The sequence below is a fragment of the Physella acuta genome, unplaced genomic scaffold (assembly GCF_028476545.2).
Source record: "Physella acuta isolate Inbredline_101_S28 unplaced genomic scaffold, ASM2847654v3 ptg000392l, whole genome shotgun sequence".
NCBI classification, from domain to species: domain Eukaryota; kingdom Metazoa; phylum Mollusca; class Gastropoda; family Physidae; genus Physella; species Physella acuta.
In genome coordinates, this window is record NW_026731911.1 from 114,242 (window position 1) to 140,222 (window position 25,981).

The window sequence follows — 25,981 nt, forward strand, 5'->3', positions numbered from 1 at the left end:
TCATGAACTCCTTCGTCAACGACATCTTTGAGCGCATTTCAGCTGAAGCCAGCCGTCTTGCCCACTACAACAAGCGCAGCACCATCACCTCCAGGGAGATCCAGACCGCTGTCCGTCTCCTCCTGCCCGGTGAGCTGGCCAAACACGCCGTCAGTGAAGGCACCAAGGCTGTCACCAAGTACACCACCAGCAAATAAACACAACAGCAAACAACCACCTGGCTTGCTTGTTGTGGCTCTACTACTCGGCCCTTTTCAGGGCCTCCACCCATTCCCAATTAGCTCGGTTTGGTTTACATTGAACGAGTTTTCCCTCCCTCATCCACCCACCCACCCACTCTGTGTAGCTGCCATGTTACAGTTGTTTTTTTGTTTAGTCATTCTTTTTCTTTAATAAGTAGAGATAGATATACATACATACATAGGCCTACATAGTAATATGCCTATCCCAACAACTGCACACACTATTCTCTTAACACATTTCATGCTAATTCTATCCTTTAAACTAGACATAAAAAGGCCACATACTTATTACTGGGTGGCTCCTTTTTTTTAAAAACACTATTTCATTCTGCATCTCACACAGGGCATCAGCACACCTCTATGCATATCATTTATTGTGTGTTGTTTGGCATAGATCCAAGGGATGAATGGGATTTAATAGTTTTAATTCAGATTATAAGGCTGGCTGTTGTAATAGGAATTATTAGCCAACACTTTGATTCTTATCACCAGTGCTAACTGCCATTTTCATTACAATACATCCATTCTGGTGGGTTGGTTTTTTTCTGTCTTCATTATATATGTTGAACATAACTGTGTGAGTGTGGCTTTTGGTGTTTTTATTATTTTTGTTTTTCTTTCATTAAAGCTACCATGTCAGATTGCTAAGGCATGCATCTGCCACCATTTGTTCACTGATATACTTTTTTCCTACTACCATCATATCATATGATTCTTTTGGTTTTGTCTTTTGCTAGTCCTGGCTTGAAAATGAGTTGGTTACACTTCTGCACAACATACATTCTCTTTAACAAGACAAAACAACAATTAAATACTCTGAACTTTTTTTTTTTATTATCATATATATACTTTTTTTTTTTCAAAATACAGAAAATAAAAAATAACATGAGCTCAAGTACACAGCTTTCAAGAAGTTCATGGTTTTCTTTGCCAGCCTGCACAATGATTTCAGCACAGATTAAATTTAAACAATCAAAAGGAGGTTGATCTCTTACCGGCTGACGAGAAAGTTTGCGCAGAAGCATCATTTCTTAAGCCCCTGGTCAGTTGGAGTTGTAAAATGATGAGGTTTTCTTAACATTTGCCCTGGGGCATACATTTATGGTCCTGGTACTAGTTCTATACTGACAAGGATTCTTTCAAAGCAACTTGAGCCCAAAGGGAAGTATTTATATGCCTGCAACATAGCTGTGATTAATAAAGAATGAATTTCAATGCAAAAAATAATAATTTGAATCCCTGCAAGCTCCTTTCACATAAACCAGAGAGAAAAAAATGTATGCCAGTCTATAACATATACAATATAAATAAATTAGATTGAATATAAAGATTTTTTTTATTCCTCTCATTAGTTCAACCCTTCTCTTTTTATATAAACACCCAAGGCAGATGCTTGAGTAAATTAATATCCTTCCATATATTATAGAAGCATAAATAAATATGTGTAAAAAGTATTTCATATATGTATATATTTTTTAAAATATATATATATATATATATATATATATATATATATATATATATATATATATATATATATATATATATATATATATATATATATTTATTTATATATATTTATATATATTTATATATAATGTAAAAATATTGAATATATATACATAGACGAATATTGTATATATGTCTATATATACGTATGTATATATATGCATGTTTTGTATATATATATATATATATATATATATATATATATTTACATGTGTGTCTAAATGTATATTCATTGAATATATATTTGAATGTATATTCAAATATATATATTTGAGTGTAGACGAAAGACGCTCAAGTAAAATAATATCCTTCAGAATATTATAATTATAAGTTTTTTTCTTCTACCCCAGCAAACAGAAGGATATATATATACACACATATATATAATTTATATTTACAAATATATATTATATAAGAATTAATATATATATTCATAATATATAAGGATATAATACATATATATATATATATATATATATATATATATATATATATATATATATATATATATATATATATATATATATATATATGTATAAATAAATAAATTATATATATAGATATATTCATATATAATGTATTTATTATGTAAATATATGTATATGTATATATCAGTGTGCGTATATAAAGGTATGTATATATGTTCAAATATATTTATTTGTTTGTTCGGATACATATATATCTGTTGTGTGTATTAAATTGCGCTCTTCTGTCAGTTTTTTCATTTGACGACAGTCGGTTAAGGTACTGGCCCCAGCCTAAAGATATTAGTAGAGTCTTCATAATGTGATGCCATGGGCTAGCAAAAAATAAATGAAGAAAAATCACATAGCAGGACAAATTGACATTTTACATGCTTTCAAACTTAAACTGAAATCAGAAAATGATGTGAAATTCATCTTGTTATATAGAAAAATAAGCATTGTGCCAAAATCCTAATCATTGGTATTAAAAATGACATCAGCTTAATTTAAAAACTGGAAATTGTTTTGCCCTGCCGGATGAGATACCGGTAGCAGACACAGGGTTCCAGGCTGATGAAAGAAAACGGTATACTTAAAGACAAAAGAATACCCTGTGTTAAAGCGGAACCAGCTAAGATTAAAGCTTAAAGTAAAGGCCTGCCCTGTCGCAGAATGTTAAAGTGGCCGGTGAAAGATCCCCGCGCCAGGCTAAAAGCAAGCTGTACACTTATTACTTAACGAGGGCTTCTTCAGGTCTTGTCTGTAGGACAATTCAGTCACAATAACAGGCAGACCAGGCCAGCCCTGGATATAAGCTAATTCATTTTATGCGCTGCTTTGACAGTCAATGAATATGGAGCTGCGGTCAGACTTTCAAACAAACCGCCTGAGTATTTAAAATGGGAAACAATATTTATTAATATTATCACCAACTAGATCTAGATTATATAGGCTACAAGGAAACCCAGAACCAGACTGGAAAGAAGTAAATTTACTCCCACTAATGATGACTTATCACTAATACTAATAATTAAAAAAATGTTTAAAAAAATTAATTGCTCAAACCTAATAATCATTACAATCAAGCATCAAGTCTGACAGCCAACATTGGACCTAAAATCTAGATCTATTAGTTTTTACTGAACTAAATCTTATGTTAGCTACTAATAATTACTAATGCATTTAATTATTAATACCTAGGCTACTCATTCCTACAGAATCTAGAAATTCTAGATCTAGACTCTAGAGAAATACTGGCGTCCCAGGCCAACCTAACCTTTTAAGCAACATCCTTAAATTAGCATTTAATTAACCATGGATCGCCTGCCTTTTTTTTTTCACCGTGAAATTATTATTGTAATTTTTGAAACAGTATTTTGAATAGATCTACCCTCCTGTTTATATTATTTTAGTTAAGCTAGAGCGTTTTAAAATGAAGCCAGAATATTATGGCAGACATGGGCAGGGGGTGTAGTGGGTGGGTGGGTGGGTGGAAACTCGTGAGGTGGGGGACCTTCACTGCTAATCTGAACGTTGTCAGGTGGTCCTAAAAAGGACCTTGGTTGAGGACAGGGGGTGGTGGTTTGGGCTTAAAAGAAACCTCTTAAGCACGCTCACCACGGATACGTCTGGCTAGCTGGATGTCCTTGGGCATGATGGTGACACGCTTGGCGTGGATGGCGCACAGGTTGGTGTCTTCAAACAGACTTTAGGGCCGTCTCCACCTATTGTCAAAGCTTGCTGTCCAAATACATATTACTTGGTCCAGCTCACTTTTGGTATGTCGAAGTGTTCAGTCAAGTTATCCAACTGCTGGTTGAACTCCATAATTCTCTCTTTGTGGAATGCCCGCTGAAGGATTTTTTTCTTTTTAGCCCTCTCAAAAGCTAATTCTGCTTTTGTCTTGGATGGTCTTGATGCATTGTGTTCTTCCAATTTCTTTTTTTCCTTGTCCTTCTTCTTTTTCTTTTTTCCTCCTTGTTCTTTAACTTTCAGTTTTAGACCTCCTTTCTGGACGGCTGCGTATTCGTCGTCCATTTTACAACCGGAAGAGAAGAGTATAGCGACACAACGATTGCGGCTGCAGGCTATGAATGAAGACTTAAGGGCGAGATCGGCCCTTTTATACGAAACGGCGAGGAAATCCGTTCGTCACCAAGCGAGCGTTCTGATTGGCTGCGCAGCGGCTTGGCGTTCGTACTCGTACTCGTACTCTCCAAATTTCCTCGCTGTTTCATAAAAAAAAAAAAAAAAAAAAAAGTCTGCGATATAAACGTATGTTTGAAAGCGGACTTTAAACCACAAAACAACAACAACAACGGTTCGCCTCATTTCTGTTCAAGCCATTGAAAAGAAAACAACATGCCACCTAAAGTTTCTTCCAAGGGAGCCAAGAAGGCCGGTAAGGCTAAAGCCGTACGCACCGGTGACAAGAAAAAGAAGAGGAGGAGAAAGGAAAGCTACAGCATCTACATTTACAAAGTCTTGAAGCAGGTGCACCCTGACACTGGCATTTCCTCCAAGGCCATGTCCATCATGAACTCCTTCGTCAACGACATCTTTGAGCGCATTTCAGCTGAAGCCAGCCGTCTTGCCCACTACAACAAGCGCAGCACCATCACCTCCAGGGAGATCCAGACCGCTGTCCGTCTCCTCCTGCCCGGTGAGCTGGCCAAACACGCCGTCAGTGAAGGCACCAAGGCTGTCACCAAGTACACCACCAGCAAATAAACACAACAGCAAACAACCACCTGGCTTGCTTGTTGTGGCTCTACTACTCGGCCCTTTTCAGGGCCTCCACCCATTCCCAATTAGCTCGGTTTGGTTTACATTGAACGAGTTTTCCCTCCCTCATCCACCCACCCACCCACTCTGTGTAGCTGCCATGTTACAGTTGTTTTTTTGTTTAGTCATTCTTTTTCTTTAATAAGTAGAGATAGATATACATACATACATAGGCCTACATAGTAATATGCCTATCCCAACAACTGCACACACTATTCTCTTAACACATTTCATGCTAATTCTATCCTTTAAACTAGACATAAAAAGGCCACATACTTATTACTGGGTGGCTCCTTTTTTTTAAAAACACTATTTCATTCTGCATCTCACACAGGGCATCAGCACACCTCTATGCATATCATTTATTGTGTGTTGTTTGGCATAGATCCAAGGGATGAATGGGATTTAATAGTTTTAATTCAGATTATAAGGCTGGCTGTTGTAATAGGAATTATTAGCCAACACTTTGATTCTTATCACCAGTGCTAACTGCCATTTTCATTACAATACATCCATTCTGGTGGGTTGGTTTTTTTCTGTCTTCATTATATATGTTGAACATAACTGTGTGAGTGTGGCTTTTGGTGTTTTTATTATTTTTGTTTTTCTTTCATTAAAGCTACCATGTCAGATTGCTAAGGCATGCATCTGCCACCATTTGTTCACTGATATACTTTTTTCCTACTACCATCATATCATATGATTCTTTTGGTTTTGTCTTTTGCTAGTCCTGGCTTGAAAATGAGTTGGTTACACTTCTGCACAACATACATTCTCTTTAACAAGACAAAACAACAATTAAATACTCTGAACTTTTTTTTTTTATTATCATATATATACTTTTTTTTTTTTCAAAATACAGAAAATAAAAAATAACATGAGCTCAAGTACACAGCTTTCAAGAAGTTCATGGTTTTCTTTGCCAGCCTGCACAATGATTTCAGCACAGATTAAATTTAAACAATCAAAAGGAGGTTGATCTCTTACCGGCTGACGAGAAAGTTTGCGCAGAAGCATCATTTCTTAAGCCCCTGGTCAGTTGGAGTTGTAAAATGATGAGGTTTTCTTAACATTTGCCCTGGGGCATACATTTATGGTCCTGGTACTAGTTCTATACTGACAAGGATTCTTTCAAAGCAACTTGAGCCCAAAGGGAAGTATTTATATGCCTGCAACATAGCTGTGATTAATAAAGAATGAATTTCAATGCAAAAAATAATAATTTGAATCCCTGCAAGCTCCTTTCACATAAACCAGAGAGAAAAAAATGTATGCCAGTCTATAACATATACAATATAAATAAATTAGATTGAATATAAAGATTTTTTTTATTCCTCTCATTAGTTCAACCCTTCTCTTTTTATATAAACACCCAAGGCAGACGCTTGAGTAAATTAATATCCTTCCATATATTATAGAAGCATAAATAAATATGTGTAAAAAGTATTTCATATATGTATATATTTTTTTAAATATATATATATATATATATATATATATATATATATATATATATATATATATATATATATATATATATATATATATATATATATATATATATATATATATATATATATATTTATATATATTTATATATATTTATATATAATGTAAAAATATTGAATATATATACATAGACGAATATTGTATATATGTCTATATATACGTATGTATATATATGCATGTTTTGTATATATATATATATATATATATATATATATATATATATATATTTACATGTGTGTCTAAATGTATATTCATTGAATATATATTTGAATGTATATTCAAATATATATATTTGAGTGTAGACGAAAGACGCTCAAGTAAAATAATATCCTTCAGAATATTATAATTATAAGTTCCTTTCTTCTACCCCAGCAAACAGAAGGATATATATATACACACATATATATAATTTATATTTACAAATATATATTATATAAGAATTAATATATATATTCATAATATATAAGGATATAATACATATATATATATATATATATATATATATATATATATATATATATATATATATATATATATGTATAAATAAATAAATTATATATATAGATATATTCATATATAATGTATTTATTATGTAAATATATGTATATGTATATATCAGTGTGCGTATATAAAGGTATGTATATATGTTCAAATATATTTATTTGTTTGTTCGGATACATATATATCTATTGTGTGTATTAAATTGCGCTCTTCTGTCAGTTTTTTCATTTGACGACAGTCGGTTAAGGTACTGGCCCCAGCCTAAAGATATTAGTAGAGTCTTCATAATGTGATGCCATGGGCTAGCAAAAAATAAATGAAGAAAAATCACATAGCAGGACAAATTGACATTTTACATGCTTTCAAACTTAAACTGAAATCAGAAAATGATGTGAAATTCATCTTGTGTATATAGAAAAATAAGCATTGTGCCAAAATCCTAATCATTGGTATTAAAAATGACATCAGCTTAATTTAAAAACTGGAAATTGTTTTGCCCTGCCGGATGAGATACCGGTAGCAGACACAGGGTTCCAGGCTGATGAAAGAAAGCGGTATACTTAAAGACAAAAGAATACCCTGTGTTAAAGCAGAACCAGCTAAGATTAAAGCTTAAAGTAAAGGCCTGCCCTGTCGCAGAATGTTAAAGTGGCCGGTGAAAGATCCCCGCGCCGGGCTAAAAGCAAGCTGTACACTTATTACTTAACGAGGGCTTCTTCAGGTCTTGTCTGTAGGACAATTCAGTCACAATAACAGGCAGACCAGGCCAGCCCTGGATATAAGCTAATTCATTTTATGCGCTGCTTCGACAGTCAATGAATATGGAGCTGCGGTCAGACTTTCAAACAAACCGCCTGAGTATTTAAAATGGGAAACAATATTTATTAATATTATCACCAACTAGATCTAGATTATATAGGCTACAAGGAAACCCAGAACCAGACTGGAAAGAAGTAAATTTACTCCCACTAATGATGACTTATCACTAATACTAATAATTAAAAAAATGTTTAAAAAAATTAATTGCTCAAACCTAATAATCATTACAATCAAGCATCAAGTCTGACAGCCAACATTGGACCTAAAATCTAGATCTATTAGTTTTTACTGAACTAAATCTTATGTTAGCTACTAATAATTACTAATGCATTTAATTATTAATACCTAGGCTACTCATTCCTACAGAATCTAGAAATTCTAGATCTAGACTCTAGAGAAATACTGGCGTCCCAGGCCAACCTAACCTTTTAAGCAACATCCTTAAATTAGCATTTAATTAACCATGGATCGCCTGCCTTTTTTTTTTCACCGTGAAATTATTATTGTAATTTTTGAAACAGTATTTTGAATAGATCTACCCTCCTGTTTATATTATTTTAGTTAAGCTAGAGCGTTTTAAAATGAAGCCAGAATATTATGGCAGACATGGGCAGGGGGTGTAGTGGGTGGGTGGGTGGGTGGAAACTCGTGAGGTGGGGGACCTTCACTGCTAATCTGAACGTTGTCAGGTGGTCCTAAAAAGGACCTTGGTTGAGGACAGGGGGTGGTGGTTTGGGCTTAAAAGAAACCTCTTAAGCACGCTCACCACGGATACGTCTGGCTAGCTGGATGTCCTTGGGCATGATGGTGACACGCTTGGCGTGGATGGCGCACAGGTTGGTGTCTTCAAACAGACTTTAGGGCCGTCTCCACCTATTGTCAAAGCTTGCTGTCCAAATACATATTACTTGGTCCAGCTCACTTTTGGTATGTCGAAGTGTTCAGTCAAGTTATCCAACTGCTGGTTGAACTCCATAATTCTCTCTTTGTGGAATGCCCGCTGAAGGATTTTTTTCTTTTTAGCCCTCTCAAAAGCTAATTCTGCTTTTGTCTTGGATGGTCTTGATGCATTGTGTTCTTCCAATTTCTTTTTTTCCTTGTCCTTCTTCTTTTTCTTTTTTCCTCCTTGTTCTTTAACTTTGAGTTTTAGACCTCCTTTCTGGACGGCTGCGTATTCGTCGTCCATTTTACAACCGGAAGAGAAGAGTATTTTTTTTTTTTTTTTTAAATATAATACTTTTATTTTCCAATTTAAAACAAATACAAATACAATAACATTCCACGCCGTTTGAGTGAATATTTACAATATAGCTACATTTGTGAAAAAGTACAGGTAATAAATAGCAAATTATGTAGAAGAAATACAAAAGGTAATTTGAATTGAAAGGCAATGGCTTAAACAATGAAAAAAACAATGAAAAAAAGGCTGGTTTGTTGCCTGTTTACCAACAGAAAGATAGATCCGTGGTGGGAACATAAAAAAATAATGCAATTTAAATTGCTAGCTGCTGTTCTCAATGTAGGGTTTGCCGTGAAGGGCCATTTGAATACATATTACAATTACAAAACTTTCGGAAAAATGGGAAACCAAGGTGTCAAAATATTCATAAGAGTTACATGGATAAACAGAAATTTAAAAAAAAACATTCCAAAAACATTCCACACCGTTTGGGTGGATATTTACAATATAGCTGCATTGGTGAAAGAGTACAGTAAATAAATAGCAAAATATGTAAATGGAATACCAAAGGTGCATTGAATTGAAAGACAATTGCTTCAACAATGAAAAAAAAGGTTGGTTTGTAACTTATTTGCCAACAAAGTGATAGATCCGTGGTGGTAACATCAATAAATAAAGCAATTTAATTACTAGCTGCTGTTCGTAATATAGGGCTTGCCGTGAAGGGCAATGTAAATACATAATACAATAACATGGCAACAACAACTCCAAGCTGTCAACATGTGCCTAGAGGTTACATTGATATGCAAATTTAAAGGGAAGGAAACATCGTGGGACGGGGAGGTGTATGTGAGGGGTGAGGGTTGGTTGAGAAAGGCTGACCAGGCAGCGGGATCATTGATGCGTTACATACCTAATGAGGGTGAGGGGCGGATCTCAATGACAGTATATAAATAATAAACTAGATTTAAGGGGAGAACGTTGATGGGGCGGGGAGGTAGAGGCGAAGGTAAAGGTTGGTTGGGTGAAATAGGCCAGGCAGCAAGATCATTGTTGCGTGACATGAATGCTGAGGGTAAGGGGCGGGTCGCGATGGTTGACGGGGCACTGAGTGTGTGAGTTTAAGGCGAGCCAGGCGTAAGAGACTGTGTTGTGTGTGAACTGACTGCTGGGGTGTTACTATTTATAGTTTGTGTGTTGATGTGCTATATTTGTCCAGTCGTCTGCTAAAAATTAAATCTAAAATCTGTCCCGTAAACTGTGAATTTTCGAATTTAGCTCTGTTTCTACTAGTCCATATGGTTTGTCTATAAATAGCTACAGTCCTTGCTTTTTCTTCTAAGTCTGTCCTGTCTTTTGGCTTAGGTAGTTTGTTTAGCGTTATAGCTATGTCAACATTGAATGAGTCTTTTTTACTAGTTAATTTGGCCCTAAGGTTGTTTTTCATTGTCTGTATGGTGGGGCATTCTAAAAAGATGTGTGTTTCTGTTTCTATTGTGTTTTGTCTGCATAGTGGGCAGTGGGCGGTTTGATTTTGGCCTATCGGTGTTGTATTGTAGATTAGTCTGTATGTTATTTCCCTAGCTTTAGGTGTAATGTTTTTCAGGTGTAGGTTCCGAAAAGTGTCTGTTGTATCTGTAAGGGCAAATTTTGAACACCATTTGATTCGATTAAAAAGGGGGGTTGAAAGTTTTTGTACTAATTTTTGGTAGATATTTTGGGATTTGTTGTGTATGAGTTTTTCATTGTTTTTAAGTGATTGTAAACATTCTTTGTAAAAGTCGCTAACTTCTTGACCAAAAAAGTGGGGTGATTTGTTGTTTAGTTTTGAGAGTTTATTGAGCTGAATGCCTATGTAGTAGTGTGCTAGTGGGTGAAAGTGTGGTTGTGCAATTATTCTTCCGATATGTGTTATTCTAAATGTGTTAATTTTTGTTTGAATGTCGTGTAGGTTGATTCCCCCTTTATGTTTGTTTTGAACCAGCGTATTATGACTAATGTTTCTAATAGTGCCTTGGAATATGTACTCTCTAATGAGTATGTTAATGGTTTTGATTATTTTTTTGGAGATTGTTTTTGCTGTGGCTATATAAATAATTTTGGGGATGATGTACCGGTTGATAATAGCTGACCTAGCAAATATTGTTGTTGTACTAAATTTGTAAAGTGCTAAGGTGTTTTTGATTTTTTTGGTCATTTCTTTCCATTCTTCTTCATTTGTGTCTTGTGGGTTATTATGGTGGGTTATTCCGTAAAGTTTCAATTTGTTAGTCCCCGTCAGGTTTTGTGGGTAGTTTTCTTTGTTCGTCCAGCGTCCTAACCCCAAAATTTTAGTTTTCGTAAGGTTAATTTTTGTCCCACTAGCAGGTCCGAAATCGAGGAAAAGGTCGATTATTTGTGTAATGGATTTTTCCGATTGTATGGTGAAAGCTGTGTCGTCAGCATATGCTAAGATTTTTTTATTTGTCAGGTTTGGTAAGTCTATGCCTCGGATTTCTCTTGTGAGCCGGATGCATTCTAAAAGCGGTTCTAGCGTTAATATGTATAAGATAGGAGATAAAGGACACCCTTGTCTGACAGATCTATTGATAGGAAAAGGTTTGGTGATGTTGTTATTAATTAAAAGTTGACTTTGAGCGTTATGATAGATTATTTTGATCCATTTATAAAAATTGGTTCCTAAATTGTTTGCTTCTAGAATTTTGAAAAGGTATGTATGTGCTACTCTGTCGAAAGCCTTTTCTTGGTCAAGGCTAAGTATGGCTGCTTGTATATTTTTTTTCTAATTAGGTGATTGTGGTTTTGAATGTTCCTACCGGCAATGTTACACTGTTGATCTAGATGAATGAGCTTGTGGAGATGTGGTTCTAATTTAAATACTAAAATTTTTGTTAGGATTTTGTAGTCTGTGTTTAAAAGAGAGATCGGCCTATAGTTTTGGGTTTGTTTGGGGTCGGTTTTAGGTTTGCGTATTAGCGTTATGTAAGATCTGTTAAAATTTTCATGGCATTGTTCTAGCAAAAACATTTCTCTGTAGGTGTCTAGGAGAAGGGGAGTTAAGTCGGATGAGAAGGTTTTGAAAAATTCGCTAGTTAGCCCGTCCGGTCCTGGCGACTTATTTATATTTAATTTTAGAATGGCTTTAGTAATATCCTCTTTCTGGAGGGGGGTGTTGATGCGATTTTTGTCGTCATCATTTAGAGGTTTAGTGAATTTTAAGTATTTGTCCTGTTTGTCGTTGTCTGTCGTTTCCAGTTGGTAAAGTCTTGTGTAGTAATCCGTAAACATTGCTTGTATTTTTTCGGGGTCAGTCGTTACCAGGTCGTTGTGGTCTATAAGGTGTGTGATTTGTCTTGACTTTTGAACGCTTTGTTCTAAAATTAGAGTGTGATGCGTGGGATCTTCGGAGCCTATTTTTTCTATCCTACTCCTAATTTGTGCTCCTTTGAATTTGTGTTCTTGTATTTCTGTAAGTTCCCGCTCTAATGTGTCTATTAGTTCTTTATTGTTGTCATTTCCCCGTAATAAGCTAAGTTTTCTTTGGATGATAGATTCTATATGTGTCCTGGCGCTATTAATACTGCTTGCAATTTGGATTGATGTTTGTTTAATATCCTCTTTTAGATTATTCCAATGCTCTATTTTGTAAGCGTTAGGTGCAGACTGTGTATAAAACTGAATTAGATTTTTAATTGTTCTAATGTATCTTTCATCTAACAGTAGAGAGTTATTAAGCTTCCAATAAGTGCTTCTTTTCTTTTTGCTATAAGTTAGTTCTTCGTTAAGGGTTGTCAAGACTGCTGTGTGGTCGCTGAAATGTAGGGTTTGTGGCAGGTGTTCTACTCTGTTGATTTTTGTATCTGTCTGGACGTAGATTCGGTCGAGTCTGTATTTGTTTGCTGGAGCTTTGGATGCATGTGTTATTTGAATGTCGTGTGGGTGAAGCGTTCGGAACGTGTCGACTAATTTAAAGAGTGCTTTAATCTCGGTGAATATGTCTATGTAGAGTTTGTCACCAGCCAAACGTTTTCGTATGCTGTCGTCTGGACCTATTATGTCGAGTTTATCCTCAACAAAATTGAAATCTCCGGCTAGGATAATTTTATGATCTTTGTATTTATTTATCAATAGTTTATGTAGTTTATGATAAAAATGTCTGTCGTTTTGTCTATGCGGTCCGTGTACATTTACAATACTAGTTTTTTTTCCATGTCCGTCAAAGGTTGCTACCGCTAATTTGCCGTCCGCGTCAGAGTAAGTGTCTATTATGTTGTGCCTATTGGATGTGTTGAGTATAGACGCTCCACTGCCAATGGAGCGTGAACTGTAGCTGTGGTGTGCTTGTGTTAGGCCTAAGCTGTGTGTGAATTTGTTTGCTGTGTATGCGTTTTTAAAGTTTGTCTCTTGTAATAAGAGAAAATCGGGTTTATGTTTGTGAATTAGGTGTCTGATGTGTTTGTCTTTGTGATGTGTGCTTTGTATGTTAAGGGTTATTAGTGTGATTTGGGTACTTACGTTATTTGTTGTATTATTTGTTTCTCTTAAGTCTGGCTCGACCTAGTTTGCTTGGGGATGCGCTGAGGAGGTGTGTTTTTCTTTCTTTTACTTGATAATTTTACTCTGCCTTTGTAGAGAGGGTCATCTAGGGGTGGTACCGAGGGACTCCGGATTGGTTGGGTTTCTTTGGTGTGCTCTGAGGTTTCTTTTTGTTTGTATTTTTTCTTCCTTTCTGTCAGTTCTTTTTTTGAAACAATAGTTGTCCATGTTTGGTCTGTTACGATGTTTTCTCTGGGATCACTGGGGTCTGGCTCGCTGTCTGGGTTGCTGTCTGAGTCGTCGTCGTCGTCGTCTGAAGTTCTTGTAGATTCAATGACAAGGTGATGGTTGCCATCTTCGTCCACTTGTATGCTGTCACGATTTCGTACAAATGGGCTTTTGCAAGCCAAGGGTCCGTGTAGAGTAGTGTTGCACAGTCTGCAAACTGTTTTCCTTCCGTTCAATTGTAGAAGTAATTGGTGGGTTTCCCCACCAATTTCCACATCCAGGTAGTGGGGGAGATCTTCTAGTGGAGCGTTGGGGAGGAAATCTATGGCCCACTTGTCACCTTTCCCCATCCGGAGTGTTGTGACATTTGTTTCCGCTTCGGCCAATGTTTTCACTATCTGATTGATTGTGCTTTCATTGATTGTGGGGGGCACCCATTTAATATGGCCCCTTTGCCCGTTCTTTTAGGCGTGGAGTAAGATTAGGCTTTTGCAGTAGTCAGAGTGTTCGAGGAGCTCGTACATGTGCAAAGAATTGTAGAGCTCCTCGGACTTGAGGGTTATATACCACTCCGTAGGCTTCCCTAAGTTATAAACGTTTACAAACATGCTTCTGCTGATGTTTAACTCATATGAAATCAAATCTTCCAGTATTATTTCATCAATTTTGCGTTCAGTCTTCCCTCTTAAAATTGCCTTGAGGGTATTTTTGGGGTGCCGGCCAGGGGCGACCCCAGGAATTGATATTTTCTTTATGAGGTTGTTTCTAATCAATTGTGGATTACTCACGTTTTCGCTCTGGTTTGATTGTACATCGGATTGTCTTTCTTTTGTTTTGTCGGCCATCTGCCATGCAGATTGAATGATTTTTACCACTTCTGGAGAATCCATAGCGAGAAGAAATATTTTTTTTTTTTTTTTTTTTTTTTTTTTTTTTTTTTTTTTTTTTTTTTTTTTTTTTTTTTTTTTTTTTTTTTTTTATATATAATACTTTTATTTTCCAATTTAAAACAAATACAAATACAATAACATTCCACACCATTTGGTTGGATATTTACAATATAGTTACATTTGTGAAAAAGTACAGGTAATAAATAGCAGATTATGTAGATGGAATACAAAAGGTAATTTGAATTGAAAGGCAATTGCAGATTATGTAGATGGAATACAAAAGGTAATTTGAATTGAAAGGCAATTGCTTAAACAATGAAAAAAAAAAAGCTGGTTTGTTGCCTGTTTACCAACAGAAAGATAGATCCGTGGTGGGAACATAAAAAAAAAAATGCAATTTAAATTGCTAGCTGCTGTTCTCAATGTAGGGCTTGCCGTGAAGGGCCATTTGAATACATATTACAATTACAAAACTTTCGGAAAGTGGGAAACCAAGGTGTCAAAATGTTCATAAGAGTTACATGGATAAACAGAAATTTAAAAAAAAAAAACATTCCAAAAACATTCCACACCGTTTGGGTGGATATTTACAATATAGCTGCATTGGTGAAAGAGTACAGTAAATAAATAGCAAAATATGTAAATGGAATACAAAAGGTACATTGAATTGAAAGACCATTGCTTCAACAATGAAAAATGGTTGGTTTGTAACTTATTTGCCAACAAAATGATAGGTCCGTGGTGGTAACATCAATAAATAAAGCAATTTAATTACTAGCTGCTGTTCGCAGTATAGGGCTTGCCGTGAAGGGCAATGTAAATACATAATACAATAACATGGCAACAACAACTCCAAGCTGTCAGCATGTGCCTAAAGGTTACATTGATATGCAAATTTAAAGGGAAGGAAACATCGTGGGGCGGGGAGGTGTATGTGAGGGGTGAGGGTTGGTTGGGAAAGGCTGACCAGGCAGCGGGATCATTGATGCGTTACATCAAAATGTTCATAAGAGTTACATGGATAAACAGAATTAAAAAAAACATTTCCAAAAACATTCCACACCATTTGGGTGGATATTTACAATATAGCTGCATTGGTGAAAGAGTACAGTAAATAAATAGCAAAATATGTAAATGGAATACAAAAGGTATATTGAATTGAAAGACCATTGCTTCAACAATGAAAAATGGTTGGTTTGTAACTTATTTGCCGACAAAATGATATGTCCGTGGTGGTAACATCAATAAATAAAGCAATTTAATTACTAGCTGCTGTTCACAGTATAGGGCTTGCCGTGAAGGGCAATGTAAATACATAATACAATAACATGGCAACAACAAATCCAAGCTGTCAACATGTGCCTAGAGGTTACATTGATATGCAAATTTAAAGGGAAGGAAACATCGTGGGGCGGGGAGGTGTATGTGAGGGGTGAGGGTTGGTTGAGAAGGCTGACCAGGCAGCGGGATCATTGATGCGTTACATAGCTAGTGAGGGTGAGGGACGGATCTCAATGACAGTATATAAAAAAAAAAAAAAAAAAAAAAAAAAAAAAAAAAAAAAAAAAAAAAAAAAAAAAAATTCAATTTAAAGTTCCCTAACAAACACAGTATGCCTAAGAGTTACATGAATAAACTAGATTTAAGGGGAGAAAGTTGATGGGGCGGGGAGGTAGAGGCGAAGGTAAAGGTTGGTTGGGTAAAATAGGCCAGGCAACAAGATCATTGTTGCGTGACATGAACGCTGAAGGTAAGGGGCGGGTCGCGGTGGTTGACGGGGCATTGAGTGTGTGAGTTTAAGGCGAGCCAGGCGTAAGAGACTGTGTTGTGTGTGAACTGACTACTGGGGTGTTACTATTTATAGTTTGTGTGTTGATGTGCTATATTTATCCAGTCGTCTGCTAAAAATTAAATCTAAAATCTGTCCCGTAAACTGTGAATTTTCGAATTTAGCTCTGTTTCTACTAGTCCAGATGGTTTGTCTATAAATGGCTACAGTCCTTGCTTTGTCTTCTAAGTCTGTCCTGTCTTTTGTCTTAGGTAGTTTGTTTAGCGTTATAGCTATATCAACATTGAATGGGTCTTTTTTACTAGTTATTTTGGCCCTAAGGTTGTTTTTCATTGTCTGTATAGTGGGGCATTCTAAAAAGATGTGTGTTTCTGTTTCTATTGTGTTTTGTCTGCATAGTGGGCAGTGGGCGGTTTGATTTTGGCCTATCGGTGTTGTATTGTAGATTAATCTGTATGTTATTTCCCTAGCTTTAGGTGTAATGTTTTTTAGGTGTAGGTTCCGAAAAGTGTCTGTTGTATCTGTAAGGGCAAATTTTGAACACCATTTGATTCGATTAAAAAGGGGGGTTGAAAGTTTATGTACTAATTTTTGGTAGATATTTTGGGATTTGTTTTGTATGAGTTTTTCATTGTTTTTAAGTGATTGTAAACATTCTTTGTAAAAGGCGCTAACTTCTTGACCAAAAAAGTGGGGTGATTTGTTGTTTAGTTTTGTGAGTTTATTGAGCTGAATGCCTATGTAGTAGTGTGCTAGTGGGTGAAAGTGTGGTTGTGCAATTATTCTTCCGATATGTGTTATTCTAAATGTGTTAATTTTTGTTTGAATGTCGTGTAGATTGATTCCCCCTTTATGTTTGTTTTGAACCAGCGTATTATGACTAATGTTTCTAATAGTGCCTTGGAATATGTACTCTCTAATGAGTATGTTAATGGTTTTGATTATTTTTTTGGAGATTGTTTTTGCTGTGGCTATATAAATAATTTTGGGGATGATGTACCGGTTGATAATAGCTGACCTGGCAAATATTGTGGTTGTACTAAATTTGTAAAGTGCTAAGGTGTTTTTGATTTTTTTGGTCATTTCTTTCCATTCTTCTTCATTTGTGTCATGTGGGTTATTATGATGGGTTATTCCGTAAAGTTTCAATTTGTTAGTCCCCGTCAGATTTTGTGGGTAGTTCTCTTTGTTCGTCCAGCGTCCTAACCCCAAAATTTTAGTTTTCGTAAGGTTAATTTTTGTCCCACTAGCAGGTCCGAAATCAAGGAAAAGGTCAATTATTTGTGTAATGGATTTTTCCGATTGTATGGTGAAAGCTGTGTCGTCAGCATATGCTAAGATTTTTTTATTTGTCATGTTTGGTAAGTCTAAGCCTCGGATTTCTCTGGTGAGCCTGATGCATTCTAGGAGCGGTTCTAGTGTTAATATGTATAAGATAGGAGATAAAGGACACCCTTGTCTGACTGATCTATTGATAGGGAAGGGTTTGGTGATGTTGTTATTTATTAAAAGTTGACTTTGAGCGTTATGATAGATTATTTTGATCCATTTATAAAAATATGTTCCTAAATTGTTAGCTTCTATAATTTTGAAAAGGTATGAATGTGCTACTCTGTCGAAAGCCTTTTCTTGGTCAAGGCTTAGTATAGCTGCTTGTATATTTTTTTCCTGTGTGTATTGAATGATATCTCTAATTAGGTGATTGTGGTTTTGAATGTTCCTACCGGCAATGTTACACTGTTGATCTAGATGAATGAGCTTGTGGAGATGTGGTTCTAATTTAGATACTAAAATTTTTGTTAGGATTTTGTAGTCTGTGTTTAAAAGAGAGATCGGCCTATAGTTTTGGGTTTGTTTGGGGTCGGTTTTAGGTTTGCGTATTAGCGTTATGTAAGATCTGTTAAAATTTTCATGGCATTGTTCTAGCAAAAACATTTCTCTGTAGGTGTCTAGGAGAAGGGGGGTTAAGTCGGATGAAAAGGTTTTGAAAAATTCGCTGGTTAGCCCGTCGGGTCCTGGCGACTTATTTATATTTAATTTTAGAATGGCTTTAGTGATATCATCTTTCTGGAGGGGGGTGTTGATGTGATTTTTGTCGTCGTCATTTAGAGGTTTAGTGAATTTTAAGTATTTGTCCTGTTTGTCGTTGTCTGTCGTTTCCAGTTGGTAAAGTCTTGTGTAGTAATCAGTAAACATTGCTTGTATTTTTTCAGGGTCAGTCGTCAACTGGTCGTTGTGGTCTATGAGGTGTGTGATTTGTCTTGACTTTTGAATGCTTTGTTCTAAAATTAGAGTGTGATGTGTGGGATCTTCGGAGCCTATTTTTTCTATCCTACTCCTAATTAGTGCTCCTTTGAATTTGTGTTCTTGTATTTCTGTAAGTTCCCGCTCTAATGAGTCTATTTGTTCTTTATTGTTGTCATTTCCCCGTAGTAAACTAAGTTTTCTTTGGATTATCGATTCTATTTGTGTCCTAGCGCTATTAATGCTGCTTGCTACTTGGATTGATGTTTTTTTAATATCCTCTTTTAGATTGTTCCAATGCTCTATCTTGTAAGTGTTTGGTGCAGACTGTATGTAAAACTGAATTAGGTTTTTAATTGTTCTGATGTATCTTTCATCTAAAAGAAGGGAGTTGTTAAGCTTCCAATAAGTACTTCTTTTCTTTTTGCTATACGTTAGTTCGTCGTTAAGGGTTGCCAAGACTGCTGTGTGGTCGCTGAATTGTAGGGTCAGTGGCAGGTGTTCTACTCTGTTAATTTTTGTGTCTGTTTGGACGTAGATTCTGTCGAGTCTGTATTTGTTTGCTGGTGCTTTGGATGCATGTGTTGTTTGAATGTCGTGTGGGTGAAGCGTTCGGAACATGTCGACTAATTTAAAGAGTGTTTTAATCTCGGTGAATATATCTATGTAGAGTTTATCGCCAGCCAAACGTTTTCGTGTGCTGTCGTCTGGACCTATTATGTCGAGTTTATCTTCAACGAAATTAAAATCACCGGCTAGGATAATTTTATGATCTTTGTATTTATTTATCAATAGTTTATGTAGTTTATGATAAAAATGTCTGTCGTTTTGTCTATGCGGTCCGTGTACATTTACAATACTAGTTTTTTTTCTATGTCCGTCAAAGGTTGCTATCGCTAGTTTGCCGTCCGCGTCAGAGTAAGTGTCTATTATGTTATGCCTATTGGATGTGTTGAGTATAGACGCTCCACTGCCAATGGAGCGTGAACTGTAGCTGTGGTGTGCTTGTGTTAGGCCTAAGCTGTGTGTGAATTTGTTAGCTATGTATGCGTTTTTAAAGTTTGTCTCTTGTAATAAGAGAAAATCGGGTTTATGTTTGTGAATTAGGTGTCTGATGTGTTTGTCTTTGTGATGTGTACTTTGTATGTTAAGGGTTATTAGTGTGATTTGGGTACTTACGTTATTTGTTGTATTATTTGTTTCTCTTAAGTCTGGCTCGACCTAGTTTGCTTGGGGATGCGCTGAGGAGGTGTGTTTTTCTTTCTTTTACTTGATAATTTAACTCTGCCTTTGTAGAGAGGGTCATCTTGGGGTGGTACTGAGGGACTCCTGATTGGTTGGGTTTCTTTGGTGTGCTCTGAGGTTTCTTTTTGTTTGTATTTTTTCTTCCTTTCTGTCAGTTCTTTTTTTGAAATAATTGTTGTCCATGTTTGGTCTGTTTCGATGTTTTCTCTTGGATCGCTGGGGTCTGGCTCGCTGTCTGGGTTGCTGTCTGAGTCGTCGTCGTCGTCGTCTGAAGTTCTTGTAGATTCAATGACAAGGTGATGATTGCCATCTTCATCCACTTGTATGCTGTCACGATTTCGTACAAAAGGGCTTTTGCAGGCCAAGGGTCCGTGTAGAGTAGTGTTGCACAGTCTGCAGACTGTTTTCCTACCGTTCAATTGTAGAAGTAATTGGTGGGTTTCCCCACCAATTTCCACATCCAGGTAGTGGGGGAGATCTTCTAGTGGAGCGTTGGGGAGGAAATCTATGGCCCACTTATCACCTTTCCCCATTCGGAGTGTTGTGACATTTGTTTCCGCTTCGGCCAATGTTTTCACTATCTGATTTATTGTGCTTTCAGTGATAGTGGGGGGCACCCATTTAATATGGCCCCTTTGCCCATTCTTTTCGGCGTGAAGTAAGATTAGACTTTTACAGTAGTCAGAGTGTTCGAGGAGCTCGTACATATGCAAAGAATTGTAGAGCTCCTCGGACTTGAGGGTTATATACCACTCCGTAGGCTTCCCTAAGTTATAAACGTTTACAAACATGCTTCTGCTGATGTTTAACTCATATGAAATCAAATCTTCCAGTATTATTTCATCAATTTTGCGTTCAGTCTTTCCTCTTAAAATTGCCTTGAGGGTATTTTTTGGGTGCCGGCCAGGGGCGACCCCAGGAATTGATATTTTCTTTATGAGGTTGTTTCTAATCAATTGTGGATTACTCACGTTTTCGCTCTGGTTTGATTGTACATCGGATTGTCTTTCTTTTGTTTTGTCGGCCATCTGCCATGCAGATTGAATGATTTTTACCGCTTCTGGAGAATCCATAGCGAGAAGAAATACAGCGACTAACAGCGATACGGCTGCAGGCGATGAATGAAGACTTAAGGGCGAGATCGGCCCTTTTATACGAAACGGCGAGGAAATCCGTTCGTCACCAAGCGAGCGTTCTGATTGGCTGCGCAGCGGCTTGGCGTTCGTACTCGTACTCGTACTCTCCAAATTTCCTCGCCGTTTCATAAAAAAAAAAAAAAAAAAGTCTGCGATATAAACGTATGTTTGAAAGCGGACTTTAAACCACAAAACAACAACAACAACGGTTCGCCTCATTTCTGTTCAAGCCATTGAAAAGAAAACAACATGCCACCTAAAGTTTCTTCCAAGGGAGCCAAGAAGGCCGGTAAGGCTAAAGCCGTACGCACCGGTGACAAGAAAAAGAAGAGGAGGAGAAAGGAAAGCTACAGCATCTACATTTACAAAGTCTTGAAGCAGGTGCACCCTGACACTGGCATTTCCTCCAAGGCCATGTCCATCATGAACTCCTTCGTCAACGACATCTTTGAGCGCATTTCAGCTGAAGCCAGCCGTCTTGCCCACTACAACAAGCGCAGCACCATCACCTCCAGGGAGATCCAGACCGCTGTCCGTCTCCTCCTGCCCGGTGAGCTGGCCAAACACGCCGTCAGTGAAGGCACCAAGGCTGTCACCAAGTACACCACCAGCAAATAAACACAACAGCAAACAACCACCTGGCTTGCTTGTTGTGGCTCTACTACTCGGCCCTTTTCAGGGCCTCCACCCATTCCCAATTAGCTCGGTTTGGTTTACATTGAACGAGTTTTCCCTCCCTCATCCACCCACCCACCCACTCTGTGTAGCTGCCATGTTACAGTTGTTTTTTTGTTTAGTCATTCTTTTTCTTTAATAAGTAGAGATAGATATACATACATACATAGGCCTACATAGTAATATGCCTATCCCAACAACTGCACACACTATTCTCTTAACACATTTCATGCTAATTCTATCCTTTAAACTAGACATAAAAAGGCCACATACTTATTACTGGGTGGCTCCTTTTTTTTAAAAACACTATTTCATTCTGCATCTCACACAGGGCATCAGCACACCTCTATGCATATCATTTATTGTGTGTTGTTTGGCATAGATCCAAGGGATGAATGGGATTTAATAGTTTTAATTCAGATTATAAGGCTGGCTGTTGTAATAGGAATTATTAGCCAACACTTTGATTCTTATCACCAGTGCTAACTGCCATTTTCATTACAATACATCCATTCTGGTGGGTTGGTTTTTTTCTGTCTTCATTATATATGTTGAACATAACTGTGTGAGTGTGGCTTTTGGTGTTTTTATTATTTTTGTTTTTCTTTCATTAAAGCTACCATGTCAGATTGCTAAGGCATGCATCTGCCACCATTTGTTCACTGATATACTTTTTTCCTACTACCATCATATCATATGATTCTTTTGGTTTTGTCTTTTGCTAGTCCTGGCTTGAAAATGAGTTGGTTACACTTCTGCACAACATACATTCTCTTTAACAAGACAAAACAACAATTAAATACTCTGAACTTTTTTTTTTTATTATCATATATATACTTTTTTTTTTTTCAAAATACAGAAAATAAAAAATAACATGAGCTCAAGTACACAGCTTTCAAGAAGTTCATGGTTTTCTTTGCCAGCCTGCACAATGATTTCAGCACAGATTAAATTTAAACAATCAAAAGGAGGTTGATCTCTTACCGGCTGACGAGAAAGTTTGCGCAGAAGCATCATTTCTTAAGCCCCTGGTCAGTTGGAGTTGTAAAATGATGAGGTTTTCTTAACATTTGCCCTGGGGCATACATTTATGGTCCTGGTACTAGTTCTATACTGACAAGGATTCTTTCAAAGCAACTTGAGCCCAAAGGGAAGTATTTATATGCCTGCAACATAGCTGTGATTAATAAAGAATGAATTTCAATGCAAAAAATAATAATTTGAATCCCTGCAAGCTCCTTTCACATAAACCAGAGAGAAAAAAATGTATGCCAGTCTATAACATATACAATATAAATAAATTAGATTGAATATAAAGATTTTTTTTATTCCTCTCATTAGTTCAACCCTTCTCTTTTTATATAAACACCCAAGGCAGACGCTTGAGTAAATTAATATCCTTCCATATATTATAGAAGCATAAATAAATATGTGTAAAAAGTATTTCATATATGTATATATTTTTTTAAATATATATATATATATATATATATATATATATATATATATATATATATATATATATATTTATATATATTTATATATATTTATATATATTTATATATAATGTAAAAATATTGAATATATATACATAGACGAATATTGTATATATGTCTATATATACGTATGTATATATATGCATGTTTTGTATATATATATATATATATATATATATATATATATATATATATATTTACATGTGTGTCTAAATGTATATTCATTGAATATATATTTGAATGTATATTCAAATATATATATTTGAGTGTAGACGAAAGACGCTCAAGTAAAATAATATCCTTCAGAATATTATAATTATAAGTTTTTTTCTTCTACCCCAGCAAACAGAAGGATATATATATACACACATATATATAATTTATATTTACAAATATATATTATATAAGAATTAATATATATATTCATAATATATAAGGATATAATACATATATATATATATATATATATATATATATATATATATATATATATATATATATATATATATATATATATATATATATATATGTATAAATAAATAAATTATATATATAGATATATTCATATATAATGTATTTATTATGTAAATATATGTATATGTATATATCAGTGTGCGTATATAAAGGTATGTATATATGTTCAAATATATTTATTTGTTTGTTCGGATACATATATATCTGTTGTGTGTATTAAATTGCGCTCTTCTGTCAGTTTTTTCATTTGACGACAGTCGGTTAAGGTACTGGCCCCAGCCTAAAGATATTAGTAGAGTCTTCATAATGTGATGCCATGGGCTAGCAAAAAATAAATGAAGAAAAATCACATAGCAGGACAAATTGACATTTTACATGCTTTCAAACTTAAACTGAAATCAGAAAATGATGTGAAATTCATCTTGTGTATATAGAAAAATAAGCATTGTGCCAAAATCCTAATCATTGGTATTAAAAATGACATCAGCTTAATTTAAAAACTGGAAATTGTTTTGCCCTGCCGGATGAGATACCGGTAGCAGACACAGGGTTCCAGGCTGATGAAAGAAAGCGGTATACTTAAAGACAAAAGAATACCCTGTGTTAAAGCAGAACCAGCTAAGATTAAAGCTTAAAGTAAAGGCCTGCCCTGTCGCAGAATGTTAAAGTGGCCGGTGAAAGATCCCCGCGCCGGGCTAAAAGCAAGCTGTACACTTATTACTTAACGAGGGCTTCTTCAGGTCTTGTCTGTAGGACAATTCAGTCACAATAACAGGCAGACCAGGCCAGCCCTGGATATAAGCTAATTCATTTTATGCGCTGCTTCGACAGTCAATGAATATGGAGCTGCGGTCAGACTTTCAAACAAACCGCCTGAGTATTTAAAATGGGAAACAATATTTATTAATATTATCACCAACTAGATCTAGATTATATAGGCTACAAGGAAACCCAGAACCAGACTGGAAAGAAGTAAATTTACTCCCACTAATGATGACTTATCACTAATACTAATAATTAAAAAAATGTTTAAAAAAATTAATTGCTCAAACCTAATAATCATTACAATCAAGCATCAAGTCTGACAGCCAACATTGGACCTAAAATCTAGATCTATTAGTTTTTACTGAACTAAATCTTATGTTAGCTACTAATAATTACTAATGCATTTAATTATTAATACCTAGGCTACTCATTCCTACAGAATCTAGAAATTCTAGATCTAGACTCTAGAGAAATACTGGCGTCCCAGGCCAACCTAACCTTTTAAGCAACATCCTTAAATTAGCATTTAATTAACCATGGATCGCCTGCCTTTTTTTTTTCACCGTGAAATTATTATTGTAATTTTTGAAACAGTATTTTGAATAGATCTACCCTCCTGTTTATATTATTTTAGTTAAGCTAGAGCGTTTTAAAATGAAGCCAGAATATTATGGCAGACATGGGCAGGGGGTGTAGTGGGTGGGTGGGTGGGTGGAAACTCGTGAGGTGGGGGACCTTCACTGCTAATCTGAACGTTGTCAGGTGGTCCTAAAAAGGACCTTGGTTGAGGACAGGGGGTGGTGGTTTGGGCTTAAAAGAAACCTCTTAAGCACGCTCACCACGGATACGTCTGGCTAGCTGGATGTCCTTGGGCATGATGGTGACACGCTTGGCGTGGATGGCGCACAGGTTGGTGTCTTCAAACAGACTTTAGGGCCGTCTCCACCTATTGTCAAAGCTTGCTGTCCAAATACATATTACTTGGTCCAGCTCACTTTTGGTATGTCGAAGTGTTCAGTCAAGTTATCCAACTGCTGGTTGAACTCCATAATTCTCTCTTTGTGGAATGCCCGCTGAAGGATTTTTTTCTTTTTAGCCCTCTCAAAAGCTAATTCTGCTTTTGTCTTGGATGGTCTTGATGCATTGTGTTCTTCCAATTTCTTTTTTTCCTTGTCCTTCTTCTTTTTCTTTTTTCCTCCTTGTTCTTTAACTTTGAGTTTTAGACCTCCTTTCTGGACGGCTGCGTATTCGTCGTCCATTTTACAACCGGAAGAGAAGAGTATTTTTTTTTTTTTTTTTAAATATAATACTTTTATTTTCCAATTTAAAACAAATACAAATACAATAACATTCCACGCCGTTTGAGTGAATATTTACAATATAGCTACATTTGTGAAAAAGTACAGGTAATAAATAGCAAATTATGTAGAAGAAATACAAAAGGTAATTTGAATTGAAAGGCAATGGCTTAAACAATGAAAAAAACAATGAAAAA

The 25,981-nt window shown here is 35.8% G+C and overlaps 3 protein-coding genes across 3 annotated transcripts; all 3 read right to left on the minus strand.

Annotated features, from left to right (window-relative positions):
* Positions 1-3,970: 3,970 nt before the first annotated feature.
* Positions 3,971-4,252, minus strand: LOC131942160 (protein FAM32A-like). The gene has a single exon (XM_059301894.1). The coding sequence runs from the start codon at positions 4,250-4,252 to the stop codon at positions 3,971-3,973; it is 282 nt and encodes a 93-aa protein (XP_059157877.1).
* A 4,480-nt stretch (positions 4,253-8,732) lies between these two features.
* On the minus strand, positions 8,733-9,021 carry LOC131942158 (protein FAM32A-like). Its single transcript, XM_059301891.1, has one exon. The coding sequence runs from the start codon at positions 9,012-9,014 to the stop codon at positions 8,733-8,735; it is 282 nt and encodes a 93-aa protein (XP_059157874.1). The 5' UTR covers positions 9,015-9,021.
* Positions 9,022-25,463: 16,442 nt separating this feature from the next.
* Positions 25,464-25,752, minus strand: LOC131942157 (protein FAM32A-like). The gene has a single exon (XM_059301890.1). The coding sequence runs from the start codon at positions 25,743-25,745 to the stop codon at positions 25,464-25,466; it is 282 nt and encodes a 93-aa protein (XP_059157873.1). The 5' UTR covers positions 25,746-25,752.
* Positions 25,753-25,981: the final 229 nt, after the last annotated feature.